Source organism: Hemitrygon akajei, chromosome 4 (assembly GCF_048418815.1).
Source record: "Hemitrygon akajei chromosome 4, sHemAka1.3, whole genome shotgun sequence".
Classification (NCBI taxonomy): Eukaryota; Metazoa; Chordata; class Chondrichthyes; order Myliobatiformes; family Dasyatidae; genus Hemitrygon; species Hemitrygon akajei.
In genome coordinates this window covers 74,135,283-74,150,650 of record NC_133127.1, presented here as the reverse complement: position 1 = coordinate 74,150,650, position 15,368 = coordinate 74,135,283, and the positions used below count along the sequence as shown (strand labels likewise).

The 15,368-nt window shown below is 39.5% G+C and overlaps 1 protein-coding gene across 6 annotated transcripts in view; it reads left to right on the top strand.

Moving 5' to 3' along the window:
- Nucleotides 1-15,368, top strand: part of kiaa1109 (KIAA1109 ortholog) — a 447,188-nt gene that overhangs the window by 223,450 nt on the left and 208,370 nt on the right. For all 6 annotated transcript variants that reach the window (XM_073042844.1, XM_073042847.1, XM_073042845.1 and 3 more), the window contains exons 32-33: nt 4,769-4,889; nt 14,406-14,552. In XM_073042844.1, the coding sequence (XP_072898945.1) occupies nt 4,769-4,889; nt 14,406-14,552 (268 nt within the window). The remainder of the gene's footprint in view (nt 1-4,768; nt 4,890-14,405; nt 14,553-15,368) is intronic.

Below are 15,368 nucleotides of genomic sequence, written 5' to 3'. Positions count from 1 at the left end.
CTGATGTCAGGCTAACAGGTCTATAGCTTCCTTTCTGCTGCCTCCCACCCTTCTTAAATAGTGGAGTAACATTTGCAGTTTTAGACAATAGACAGTAGGTGCAGGAGTAGGCCATTCGGCCCTTCTAGCCAGCACCACCATTCACTGTGATCATGGCTGATCATACACAGTCAGTACCCCGTTCCTGCCCTCTCCCCATATCCCTTGACCCCGCTATCTATAAGAGTGCTATCTAACTCTCTCTTGAATGCATCCAGAGACTTGGCCTCCACTGCCTTCTGGGGCAGAGCATTCCACATATCCACCACTCTCTGGGTGAAAAAGTTTTTCCGCATCTCTGTTCTAGATGGCCTACCCCTTATCCTTAAACTGTGGCCTCTAGTTCTGGACTCACCCATCAGCGGGAACATGCTTCCTGCCTCCAGTGTGTCCAATCCCTTAATAATCTTATATGTTTCAATCAGATCCCCTCTCATCCTTCTAAATTCCAGTGTATACAAGCCCAGTTGCTCTAATCTTTCAACATATGACAGTCCCGCCATTCCGGGAATTAACCTTGTGAACCTACACTGCACTCCCTCAATAGCAAGGATGTCCTTCCTCAAATATGGAGACCAAAACTGCACACAATACTCCAGGTGGGGTCTCACCAGGGCCCTGTACAGCTGCAGAAGGACTTCTTTACTCCTATACTCAATTCCTCTTGTTATAAAAGCCAGCATGCCATTAGCTTTCTTCACTGCCTGCTGTACCTGCATGTTTGCTTTCATTGATTGATGTACAAGAACACCTAGATCTCATTGTACTTCCCCTTTTCCTAACTTGACTCCATTTAGATAGTAATCTGCCTTCCTGTTCTTGCCACCAAAGTGGATAACCTCACATTTATCCACATTAAACTGCATCTGCCATACATTTGCCCACTCACCCAACCTATCCAAGTCACCCTGCATTCTCATAACATCCTCCTGACATTTCACACTGCCACCCAGCTTTGTGTCATCAGCAAATTTGCTAATGTTACTTTTAATCCCTTCATCTAAATCATTTCCAGTCATCCGTTACAATACCAGAATCTATTGATTCTTGAAAGATCATTGTCAATGCCTCTGCAATCTCTCCACCTACTTCCTTTAGAACCCAAGGGTGCATTCCATCAGGTCCAGGAGATTTATCCACCCTCAAACCATTAAGCTTCCTGAGCACCTTCTCAGTGGTAATTTTCACTGCACATACTTCACTTCCCTGACACTCTGGGTATACTGCAGATGTCTTCCACTGTGAAGACTGATGCAAAATACGTATTCAGTTCCACTGCCATCTCTGGTGGAGAATCTCACCTGGTCCCTCAACACCAGCTCCATAGCAAAGAAAGCCCAGCAGCGTCTCTACTCTCTGCAAGGCCTGAGGAAAGTCCATCTCCCACGCTCCATCCTCACCACATTCTACAGGGGTTGTATCGAGAGCATCCTGTGCAGCTGCATCACTGTCTGGTTCGGAAATTGCATCATCTCGGATCGCAAGACCCTGCTGCGGATAGTGAGGTTAGCTGAGAAGATCATCGGGGTCTCTCTTCCTGCCATTACAGACATTTACACCACACGCTGCATCCACAAAACAAACAGCATTATGAAGGACCCCACGCATCCCTCATACAAACTCTTCTCCCTCCTGCCATCTGGGAAAAGGCACCGAAGCTTTTGAGCTCTCACAACCAGACTATGTAACAGTTTCTTCCCCCAAGCTGTCAGACTCCTCAATACACAGTCTGGTCTGACACCAACTTACTGCCCTCTACTGTGCCTGTTATCTTGTTTATTATTTATTGTAATGCCTGCACTGTTTTGTGCACTTTATGTAGTCCTGGGTAGGTCTGTAGTCTAGTGTTTTTTGTGTTGTTTTTACGTAGTTCAGTGTAGTTTTTGTATTGTTTCATGTAGCACCATGGTCCTGAAAAACGTTGTCTCGTTTTTACTGTGTGCTGTACCAGCAATTATGGTTGAAATGACAATAAAAAGTGACTTGACTTGATCTCATTACAATACCTCCATTGTCATTTTCTATTTGTTGTATATATCTGCCCTCAATTCTCCTTTACCCTTTATAGACTTAAAAAACTTTTAATATCTTCTTTGATATTAGTTGCCAGTTTCCTTTCATAATTCAGTTTTTCCTTCCTAATGCCTCCACAATGTCTTCAGCTATCTCTTTCAGAACCTGGTGTAGTCCATCTGATCAAGGTGACTTGTCTAACTTTGGGGTTTTCAGCTTCCCAAGCACGTTCTCCTTATAATAGCACCTAAACTCACTTCTGCCCCCTGGCAATCATGCATTTCTGCCAGTTTGCTAGTGTTTTCCACAGTGAAGACTGATACAATATAATTAGCGTTCCTCTGCCATTTCTTTGTCCCCTATTACTACCTCTATGTATGTAGAATTTCTTTTTTTACTAAGCAGATAATATGCCATTTCATTCCTTTACCACTTCTATTAAAAAGAAAGGTTAGAATGCAGTACTGAGATCGTTAACTGGATGAGTGTCTTGATGAGAGGTTCCCAACTTGGGATCCATAGACCCCTTGACTAATGATAGGGGTCCATGGCATAAAAAAGGTGGCGAATCCCTTGTCTAGATCATGTGAGTAAATACTTGAATTGTCAGTGATGATGGAAGTTAGATCAGGAAACCCTTAAGTCCAAACATGATTAATCGTGCTGAACTTGCTTTGAAACTCCATGTTGTTGGAACAAGTTTGCTGAATTTCTGGTTGTTAATGCTCTCATGTGAGACACAAGTAACCAGAAATATAGATGTCCTTCTGGTCTGTGTTATAACTTCTCATAAATTAACTTCTGAATATTTGTTAATATCTTTTATAAGTCTATTATGTACTTTTTTCCCCTTAGGCTGATAAGTTTAACTTTGTTTTTATCTCAAAAACTGTCTATTGTAGTGTAGATAACCAGCATTTTGCTCAGCTTTAACATAATCTCTTGAACTTCCACAGTTTTTTAAGTTGCATATTTCCATCAGTTCTCAACAGTGTTTTCATGTTTTATCAACTTCTGTACTCAAAGCCTAATTGATGAAGACAAGCTTGCTTTACTAACCTGTCTGTTTGGGTTCAAATGTTTTATAAGCCTATTCTGCTCTTAGTACTTGTTTGTTTAAACTCTACATTAATATATTCTGTGATTGTTACATTTATTTACAAAACTCATCCTAGTTTTAAAATGTTCTGCTTCACAATTATGGAGAAAGTTTCCACTATGTGCTTAGAAAAGGTAATGCTTTATGAAAATGAATCATAGTGTTTTGAAAATATGATCCATCTTTTTAAACTAATGTTCGTAATGTACTGTGTGTGTAAGTACTTGAATTCTCAATGGCAGATTGTAAGTCCCTCAGAAAATGTTTTATTGAAGTTGAAGATCATGGGATTAAAGGCATATTAATAAGCTGGCAAGGAAATGAGCACTATTACGGGAGTACCTAGTGCTGGTGGCTTCATGCATACATCAGCTTTAAAACTGTAGTTATTTACTATGTCTTGAAGGATAGAAAGCCAGATGTCCTAATTTGTTTTTTACATACTGTAAAGATAAGCATCAGTGGGAAGGTTAATTTTATAAACATATGTCACCAGATTAAGCATGATAATGCTAATAAATTTTAATATAATTTCAAATAGATTAAAAAAGATAGAACAAGATATTTTGTAAGTGTAGCCAGACATATGTGATTTCATTTATGCCATTTAAATGCCATGAGAATATGTTTTCAGATGCAGTAAAGACTACATAGCCCTGGTTAGACTACGCCTGGCATGCCCAATGTTCTGGGCACATTTCAGGAAGGGCATACAGCAAAAGTCTGATCATCCAGCATGTTTGAGATGAACAAGCAATCTTGGGACTTTGGTACCAAAGTAGCACATTTTCTGGACTGTTGAATTTTATTCATTCTAATATACCCTCTTAGTGTCACATTTAGACTCACCCATCCTCTTACCGTCTCCAGCCTAGAAAAAACAGCTATCAAAGTTAATGGTATTTTACCTTTATTTTGAGATGAGCTTTAGGTATTATATTTAATTTATTGTTATTAGTTTATTATTGTCACATGTACCAAGATAGAGTGTAAAGCTTTTTTTGTATATTGTTCACGCAGATCTAATTATTACACAGTGCATTGATCTTGAATAAAATGTAAAGGCAGCTGAAAAAGTGCAGTGCTGGTAAATGATAAAGTACAAGGTTGTAATGAGGTAGATACTGAGGCCAAGAGTCCATCTTAGTGAACAAGATGTCCGTGGTAGAGTTTGTTAAGTGTTCTTGAGCCTGGTGGTACATGCTTTCACACTTTTGTATCTTCTGCCCAATGGGGGAAAGAAGAAGAGAGAATATCCAGCATGGGCAGGATCTTCGATTAATCTGGTTGCTTTACTGAGGTAGCGAGAAGTAGAATCAATTGGGGAGGGGGTGGGGTGCTAGTTCCTGTGATGTGCTGAGCTGTGTCTTCAACTCTGCAGTTTCTTGCGGTCACGTGCAAAGCAGTTGCCATACCATGCTGTTATGCAGCCAGACCGAAATTTACTATGAAATTGAATGTTTAGGTTCACATTTAATTAAAATAAATAAGTGTTGAATTTGCTGAAGAAACTGTTGGATGGTTTCTTGTAGATATTTGGTTGAATAAAAGTCAGTAAGTCTATGCAACCTTTTTCATCCTATGTAGTAAACTAATCATATTTTTCATCACTAATAGATATTTTGAAGCAATGGTCCACTTTTCCAGCATTTGGCACCCTTCTGCAATTGTAGACAATCTGCATGCTGAAGTGCTGAAGGAGGCTCTTCTGAATAGCAAATCAACAAATTCAGAACATGTGAGTTCGTTTGTGGAATTTTGTTTAAATAAGTATAATATCTCTCTGTAGAATTAATGATTATTAGAAAAATAGCAATTTCTTTGCGTAATATTCATTGTACTTTTATTATTTTTCAATGGATGTTTTACACCATTTTTAAAATACCATATAGCTGGATATCAATTTGACTAAATTGTGAGCTCCTTTGCTTAATTTGAAAAATACAACTCATTTCCCACTGTGGAGTTATGAATTGGTTACCAATCAACAAATAAGTCAGATCCCTGTTGTAAATGATGTGCGGTTAAACAACGAATAAGAGAAGGAGGCTATAAGAACATTTCTGACCTCTACGATGAGCCCAGTACAAGCCCCAGAGATAAGACAGAAGAGTTTTCAATCAACTAGCCTGGTACTGAGTGGTTGATTCACTTAAATTTTCTGCTGAAGTGCCACATAACTTCAATGTCTTTGTAGTAGCAAGTGTATTCCCATGAATTGAGGATTGGTTATCACATAGTAGGCAGAGAGTGGAAATAAAGATGCTTTTTTTTAGGCTGTAAGGATGTAACTGCTTCAATAACTGGTTATATTAATGACCTGGAGTGGATCAGAGGGTAAGGAATTTCAGTTTACCATTGAAACTAATATAGGAAAGCATTTTTTGATGAGGAAATTGGACTTTGCAATAGGACGTAGGTAGATGAGTGAGTGGGCAAAAACTTGGCAAACTGAGGTTAATATGGGAATGTGTGAGGTCTTGCACTCTGATGAGAGGAATCTAAAGGCAGACTTTTAACAAAAAGGAGGATTGCAGATTAGTAGAGTACAGTGGAACCTGGGTGTACATGAGCACAAATTGTTAAAAGGTAGCAGGCAAGTGCAGCAACTGGCGAGTAAGTCAAATGGTATATTGGATTTATTTCAAAGGTTGGGAGTTTAGAATTAGAGATTGATTGTCTGAGTTTGTGAGGCTGCACCTGGATTACTGTGCACTGCTTTGGTCCCCTTATTTATGAAGCAACCATACTAGATTTGGAGCCACCCACTTCAATTTTATTTCCCGTTTCCATTGCAACATGCCAGTCCATGGTCTCTTCTACTGCTGAGATGCCACACTGAAGTTGGAGGAGCAACACCTTATATTCCATCTGGGTAGCTCCCAACCTGATGGCATGAACATCAATTTTGGTAATTGCCGCACCCCCTCTCCTTCACCATTCCCCATTCCCCTCTCTCATTTGTGTTGGAAGTCTAATACCAGAGGGCGTCCATTTATTTTAGCTGAGAGGTAATCTCAAAGGAGGTGTGAGGGGCAAGTTTTTTTACACAGAGTGGTGAGTGCCTGGTGTGGTGGTAGAGGCAGAAACACGAGGCTTTTAGAAACATTTAGAATGTGAGGAAAATGGAAGGACATGAACATTGTGTAGGCAGAAGAGATTAGTGTAGTTAGATATTTAATTACTAATTTAATTGGCTTGGCACAACATTGTGGGCCAAAGGGCCTGTTTCTGTACTGTACTGTTCTTTCTTCTACAATAATAGAGAATTACAGACCAGATGGCAAACATCAAAAGGGCAGAAAATGCTAAAAATCTCTAATAAAAAATATGAACAGAGTATTTGGAAAGTATTAATGAAGGTGGGCAAAGTCTATGTGGGTTTATAAAAGGACTTCATGCTTAATAAAACTACTGGGATTTTTTTGAGGATGTAACTGTTGGAGGCGGGTAAGATAAAACTAGTAGATGTAATGTAATTGGACTTTAATAGCGTTCCATGGCAGACGTTGGTGTGCAACGTTAAAGCATGTGGGGCTGGGGTTGTTTATTATCATAGACTAAAAAATTGGCTGAAATACAGGAAATAGGAATAAACCCCATGTTTACAAGGCATCCAGTGGCAAGCACTTGGGCACCAGTAAGTCACAATGTATGCTAATCATTTGAATGAGGGAACTAAACAAAACGAGTTCCAGAAGAAAGTGAAGGAATCTCAGAGAAATGTATAACAATTCCAACATGTTTAGACAGAATAATACAGGGAAGATGTTCCTAATGACTTGGGAGCCCTGAATCAGGAGACACAGCCTTGTGATATAAGGTATGAAATTTAAAGTATAGATGAGAAAAACATTTGGAGGTTGGTGAATCTCTGGAATTCTTCCCACAAAAGATAGTGGTGACTCGAGCATTAAATATTCTCAGAAAAAAAGATAATGATATTTCTTAATTCTAAAGGGGTTAAGGGACATGAGGTGAAAACAGGAATAGGGACTGAACTGAATGATCAGCACATTCAGATTGAATAGTGGAGAAGGGCTGAATGACATACTCCTGTTATTTGAAGGGATGATACTTGAAATCATAGAAGGGAGGTCTTTTCTGGATGTCCTGTCAGGATTGAATAGTTAACAGACTCTCATTAAGACAGCAGCTGGAACAGAGGTTGGAAGTGTTTAAAAACCTTTTGAGATAGAAACTCTTGAGTACCACAGGATTGGGTAAGAGAAGCTGTGACTGATTTTAAAATGCCCCAAAAACAGAAATGTAAGATCATTTTAAATAGAAGCAGAAGTAGGCACCTGGGCTCTTCTCACCTGTAGTGCCATTCAATGAGATGGTGATTGATTATTTAGTTTAGTGCTATATTTCTATGCTCATCCCATATCCTTCACTTTCTAAAAATCTATCATTTTCTGTCTTGAAATGGTCATGGTGGTAGTGGTACTCTGGCATCTTTCCATGGATTTGAGAACAGTTCTCATAAGTTTGAAGGTAGCAAATATATGCCCAGTATGTAAGAAAGGAGGGAGTAAAATGGTAGCAAAGTGCCTTTAGCAAAAAATCAGCAGTAGAGAACTTGCAAGAATTCTATTTATTTCTATGCATATGTGAAGGACCCAGAAGGTCTACTGATTTGCTATGGAAGTTGATTGAGTGCTTAAGATTACCATGAGACGCAGTGTCACTGTTCTCCCACAGTAACTTCTGTCATGGCGATTGAAGGACTATTGTGTTTTCAGCTACCAATTGCAAATACAAATGATGGGCTTCCATAATTAGCTGATGCCCTGGAAAACCTGACTTGTGCTATTGATTGGACAGTGTAGCCAGCAGAGCCAATGAGTCATCTAGCATATGGAATAATACAGCATAGGAACAGGCACTTCAGTCCACAATGTTGTGCTGAACTAACTAAATTAGCCTACTAAACAAATCCCTTCTGCCTACAAGATGTGCACATCCTTCTATTTCATACACAGTCATGTGATTCTTGAATGCCCTATATGTTTTCCTCCAGTACCATTCCAGGGACCCACTACTCTCTGTTGTTTGCCCTCCCAACTGATCTATATCCTATTGTATCCTTTGCCAGTCTTCTACATTATCTACAACACCACCAATCTTCATATCATCTGCGAACTTACTAACCTACCCACCCACCCACGTTTTCCTCCACCAGAGGATTCCTGTGGAACACCAGTTGTCATGGTCCTTCAACAAATATACCATTCCCTCTAAATTATTTGGGAAAAGTCAATTTTGAATCCAAGTAACTAATTAATTGAGGATCCTATGCAGCTTAATCTTCTGGATAAGCTCCCATGAGGTACCTCGTCAAGCACCTTGTAAACATCTATGTAGTCAACTTCCACAACTCATCACTTTCATCATCTCTTTGAAAAACTCTTTCTTTATCAATCTGTTTTATTGAGTTTCGAGTAGATAAACATAACAAAGATAATGATACAAAGAGATCGGGATTACATTAATAACGGTTAACATATACAGAAACGGACTCCGAGTAACATGTGTAATCTAAGCCTCCCAATCTCTTAGTAACTAAACATGAAAAAGATTCAAAGAAAAAAGTTTTTTACAAGAGAAAAAAAAGTCCCCGTAAACTAAAAAAAACTAAATAAAAACAAAACAGAACAAAAGCTGGGCTGCCATGTTTCATCGGTTAAAATCGTTATTTATCATTTGAAATCTCTTTGAAAAACTCAGTCAAGTTACTAAGACAGGACTTAGCCTACACAAAGCCACGCTGACTGTCTCTAATTAAGCGAAAGGTTTTCCAATTGATCATAAAGCCTATACCTAAGAATAGTCTCCAGTAGCGTAAAACTCAACAGTCTGTAGTTTCCAGGATTATCTTCATTTCACTCCTTGAGTAATGGAACAACATTAGCTACTCGAAGTTCAAAGTAAATTTTATTATCAAGGTATATACATGTCACCACGTAAAACCCTGAGATGTATTTTCCTTCAGACATACTCAGCAGTAGTAACTATAACAGGATCAATGAAAGATCAACTAGAGTACAGAAGACAACAAACTGCAAATGCGAATATAAATGAGTGAGTGAGATCACAGTCAGTCAGAATCAGCCATAGATGTCACATCCTGGTTGTCTAGATACGCAAACCTGGGCACTTTGAAATGACGAGCAAGCTGTTGGCCATGTAGCAGGTTCTCCCCCTCCATGCAACTGATGACCAAAAGGAATGGCAGAGCCCGATACTGTTTGGTACCAGCAGCGTCACAGGACTTGCCAGTCAGTGTTGAACTGAACGTACAACTGCCTTAGGAACTCGAGCTCCGGAATTTTCCATCAGGCTTTACGCCCGAACCCTTCCCCATGAGTGGGTATAGCCACAAGGCAGTAGAGGTTTGAGATCAGAGTTTTCCTTCTCATAGGTGAGCTGCCAATCACAGCTGATGAGCCCCATCTGCACGAAGCGACTGGTTTTAAGACACCAGGAATATGCCGTTGCCCCTTCTGTCAGTAGAAACAGATCCGCCATACTTGGTAGCTAAGCCACACGTGAAGGCCAGGAGCTGGACTTGGTTGTCAGAGGCTGTTTGAGGTGCACGCCATTGGAAGCATTTAATAAGTAGTGGGAGCTTGTCCCCATTACCAGCCCTGGCTATAATCCAACCTTAAGGAACCCAAGTATAAATAAATAGAAATGAGTAATGAGAACATGAAATAACAAGAAAAAGAGTCCTTGAAGTGAGATTATTGGTTGAGGGAACACCTCAATGGATGGTCAAGTGAGTGTAGTTATCCCCTTTTGTTCAGGAACCTGATGATTTTGTTCTTGAACCTGGTGGTGTGAGTTTTGTGGCTTTTGTGCCTTCTACCTAATGACAGCAGTGGAAACAAAGAACATGGACTGGATGGTGAGGAACTTTGATAATGGGTGCCACTTAAGATGTGCTCAATGATTGGGAGGGCTTTACCTGTGATGGACTGGGCTGAAAACACTACCTTTTGTAGGATTTTTCATTGAAAGGCATTGGTGTTTCCATACATGGCCATGATGCCTCCAATCAATATACTCTCCACTACACATCTATAGAAGTTTGTCAGAGTTAGATGTCATAGAAAATCTACAGCACAATACAGGGCCTTTGGCCCACAGAGCTGTGCCAAACATGTCCTTACCTGAGAAATTATCTAGGGTTACCCATAGCCCTCTATTTTTCCGAGCTCCATATACCTGTCCAAAGTCTATTAAAAGAGACACTTGTCATGTCAAATCTCCACAAACTTCTAAGGAAGTAGAGGCAATTGTTCTGATGTACTGGGTCCAGGACAGGTCCTCTGAAATAGTAACGCCCAGAAATTCAAAGCTGATAACCCTCTCCACTTCTGATCCTGCAATGATACACAATTATATTGGTCAAGGCCCCAGCAGGTACATCTCTTGCCTCTCTTAATATCCTGAGATATATTCCATCAGGCGTCAGCGACTTGTGCACCTTAATATTGTATAATAGACCAACCACTACCACTTCCTCTGTCTTGAAATGTTCTAGCAAATTCGCATGCTCCACATTGATCTCCCTATCCTCTATGTCATTCTCTGTAATAAATACTGACTCAAAGGATTTAGGACCTCAACCACATCCTCTGCTTTCAAGAACACTTGTCTTCTACTCGCTAGTTACCCTCTTGCTCTTGATGTATGTATAGAATGCCTTGGGATTCTCTTTAATACTTTTTGCCAAAGTCTTTTCATGGCTTCTCCTGGATTTCCTAATTCCCTTGTTGAGTTCTTTCCTGGCTTTATAATACTCACTAACTCTGTTACTCACTAAATCTAACCCTTGACTAAATTCACTGCCTCTCTCAACTGCCAAGCTTCCCTGATCTCATCATTCTCGTCCATTCTTACTGTAACATATCTATCCTTGCCAAAAACAGTTTTGCTCAATTAACTCTTCCGTGTTCCTGCCTAATACTCTCGTAATTTACCCTGCTTCAATTTAATCGTCTCCCACGATGTCTAGACTCTACCAGCATAGATGCAACACAGGGCTAAGCACACCTCCAACGCCACATTTTAAATTTGCTGACCACTATCATAGGTCCAATCAAAGGTGGTGTCAAATCAGCACCTAGGAGGGAGTTTGAAAATCTGGCAGAGTGCTGCCACAACACCACCTCTCAGTTAACGTCAGCAAGAACAAGATGATTATTGAATTCAGGAGGAGAACACTAGAGGTCCATAAGCCAGTCTTAATCAGGGGAATCCAGAGGTGGAAAAGATCAGCAACTTTAAATCCCTTGGTGTTATCATTGCAGAGGACTGATCTGGGTCCAGCCCATAAATGCAATTATGAAGAAAGTACGTCAATGCCTCTATTTCCTTGTACGTTTATGAAGATTCAGCATGAACATCTAAATATTTCACTAACTTCTATAGATGTATGGTGGAGAGTTTATTGACTGATTGCATCACAGTGTGGTACAGAAACACCAATGCCCTTGAACGGAAAAGCCTACAAAAAGTATTGCCCAGTACACATCCCGTGTAAAAATCCTTTCTACTAATGAGCATATCTACATGTAGCATTGTTGCAGGAAAGCTGTATCCATCATCAGAGACCCCCACCACCCAAGTTGTCCTCTCTTCTAAGAAAAATAATGTGAGCTGCCTTAATGACTGTTGCCCACTAGCACTCACATCTACAGTGATAAAATGCTTTGAGAGGTTGGTCATGACTAGACTGAACTTCTGCCTCAGCAAGGACCTGAACCCATTGCAATTTGCCTATTGCCACAATAGGTCAATGGCAGATACAATCTCAATCGCTCTTCACACGGCTTTAGACCTCCTGGACAACACAAACATCTATGTCAGGATGCTGTTCATCGACTATAGCTCAGCATTTAATACCATCATTCCCACAATCCTGATTGAGAAGTTGCAGAACCTGGGCCTTTATACCTCCCTCTGCAATTGGATCCTCAACTTCATAATCCCTTGGAGGAAAGATTCTGTGAGTGGTCCCCCACGTCCTTCTCACAGCGCAGTTTTTTTTTACGAGGCCGAGTTGTGAGCTCGACACTCAACCCGGCACAGATGGAAAGCGTGTACGGGAGCGGCCCGACTTGATTCGAACTCGGGAACCATCGCTCCGGAGTCTGGTGCTGATATCACTGCAACACCAGCCGGCCTATGGCTCAAATACCATCTATAAACTTACTGATGATACAACCATTGTTGATAGAATCTCAGATGGTGACAAGAGGGCATACAGGAGTGAGATATGCTAACTGGTGGAGTGGTGTTGCAGCATAGACCTGGCACTCAACATCAGTAAGAAGAAAGAGCTGATTGTGGACTTCAGGAAGGGTAAAATGAAGGAATACATACCAATGCTCATAGAGGGATCAGAAGTAGAGAGAGTGAGCAGTTTCAAGTTTCTGGGTGTCAAGATCTCTGAGGGTCTAACCTGGTCCCAACATATGGATGCAGTTATAAAGAAGGCGAGACAGCGGTTATACTTCCTTAGGAGTTTGAAGAGAATTAGTATGTCAACAAATACACTCAAAAACTTACAGGTGTACTGTGGAGAGCATTCTGACAGGCTGCATCACTGTCAGGTATGGGGGGGGGGGGGGGGGTGGCTGCTACAGCACAGGACCGAAAGAAACTGGAGAGGGTTGTAAATTTAGTCAGGTACATCTTTGGTACTAGCCTACAAAGTACCCAGGGTATCTTCAAGGAGCAGTGTCTCAGAAAGGCAGCATCAATTATTAAGGGCCTCCAGCACCCAGGACATGCCCTTTTCTCACTGTTACCATCAGGTAGGAGGTACAGTAGCCTGAATGCACACACTCAGTGATTCAGGCACAGCTGCTTCTCCTCTGCCATAGGATTCCTAAATGGACATTGAACCCTTGGACACTACCTCACTTTTAAAATATATATTTCTGTTTTTTTGTCCGATTTTTAATCTACTCAATATATGTATAATGTAATTGATTTACTTATTTATTATTATTGTTATTTTATTTTGTTTGTTTCTTCTATATTATATATTGCATTGAACTACTGCTGCCAAGTTAGCAAATTTCACAACACATGCCGGTGATAATAAACCTGATTCTGATTCTCACTCCTGTGCCTTCTTCCTCATGGCAGCAGCGCCTCAGGGCTGACACCACCAGGTTCAGGAACGGTTATTACACTTCAAATATCAGGCTCTTGAACCAGAAGAGATAACTTCACTTGCCCCATCACTGAACTGTTCCCACAAGGACTCTTTCATCTCATGTTCTCAATAGTTATTGCTTATTTATATATTATGATTTCTTTTTCCTTTTTCTGTTTACCGAGTTTGTGGTTTTCTGCACACTGTTAGTGCAGTCTTTCATTGATTCTATTATAGTTATTGGATTTATTGAGTATGCCTGAAAGAAAATGAATCTCAGGGTTGTATACAGTGACATAAATTACTTTGTTAGTAAATTTCCTTTGAATTTTAGTGCTGATGAATTTCTAAATCTTTGTTCTTTCCAGTAGTTAAGGCAGGTCAACCAAATGAGAGAAAGTATAAGAAAAATTTTAGGGCTAGTGTTTATTATTGATTTGGGCATCATGACTTAGAAATTCATGAATATATAACTTACCTTTATTGTCCTGATAGAATTATTCACATTAGCCTTTAAAATTAGCCATCAATTCTGTATTCCCTCTGGGTTGATTTAGTGTTGTTTATTCAAGTACTTTACCATCTGTGATTTTCTTTTGTAAAGGTGTAGCCTTTTTCTTACTAAACAATGAAATTCATTGTTGGATATTCATAGGGTATTTCATACTTACAGCTGTGGAATTGTGACCCAGATTGTTTGGAATATCTGGATGCAGAGAAAAAGTCAGTGTCTAAGTGTGCTGAGAGCTTGTATCCCAATTGCCTTTGATCTGAACGTATGCAATTTAATCAAATATAAAACAATGTTTCAGGAATACAAAACTGTGTTAAAAAACACACTCAAAAATGCTGCAGTGTTTTAAAAAACAGTTTTAAATTCCGCGGGTTCTATTACAGTTTTTGTTTAAGATGTGACCATTATTTGAAGAGTAACAATTTATCTTAGCACTGATAGTAAACACAACTCCTTATTGTGCATATTTTACTTCTGTCTGTAAGCTGTAGTTACCCATAAGGCAAATGTGTTTCAATCTTTATAATTTCAAACATTGTTGTTTAACCAAACTTCTCTCTTTGCAGACAACTACAAAACATGAAAGTAGAGCCTCCAAAATAGAAAATAGCACAACTGGTGTAACAAAATCAAGCCAGACACACAAAAACCCAACAAATAAACAAGATAATGTGAAAATAAAGGGACTTCAAGCTAATGTTTCCATTCCAAAGGTATGCACTTTACCTTATTTATGGTTATCAACATTTATAATGTATAATATTTGTTTTCAAACAAGGTCGTGTAACAGCAATTATAATCCATGTTTTTTGAAATGTGAATGAGTAGTTATTCATGATTTTCTCAAGGCAATTATTGAACTGAATCCATCTGGTAAATACTGCAGGGTCTGTAGTTTCACACTGAATTCCAGCAACAGAGTTCTGTCTTGGTGATATTCTGCATAATTTATATTGGACAATCTGCTCTTGGGTTTTATGCCAGTTTATACATGGTACAGATTCTCATACTTTGACTTCAGTAGGAATTTCAGGGTTGCAGACGTAAACAAAATTCATTTTTAATTATTTTAATGTTTTTAAATTCAGATAGGGGTTGTATTATTCTGGGGCTGTTGTTGGGTACAGGTTGCCTTCACTGTGGCTGAAGTCGTGCTGCTGTAGTCAGAGACACATCAAGACAGCTTGGCAGGTGGTAGGCATGTAGAGACTATGGTGGCATGTCTACACCAGTATGATTCATCTAATTTTGTTCTTAATATTCAGTTTTTAGTGATAAGTTGTATGTAATAAATTCTTGGGCAGTGGGATTTCTGAAGCTAAGTTGCAGAGTTAGGGATTCAGGAGGTTTGAAATTAAGTAAATATTGCAGATATTATTTCACATGAAAACCTTGCTTTGGTTTTTTTTAACATAAATTGCAAGCAGTATTCAGTTTTTAAATGGTCAGTTTTGTAAATAAACAGCACTATTGAACAAAATATGGGCTACTAGCCCACAACAGGGGGCCAGCTGTTCAAAAATTATCGT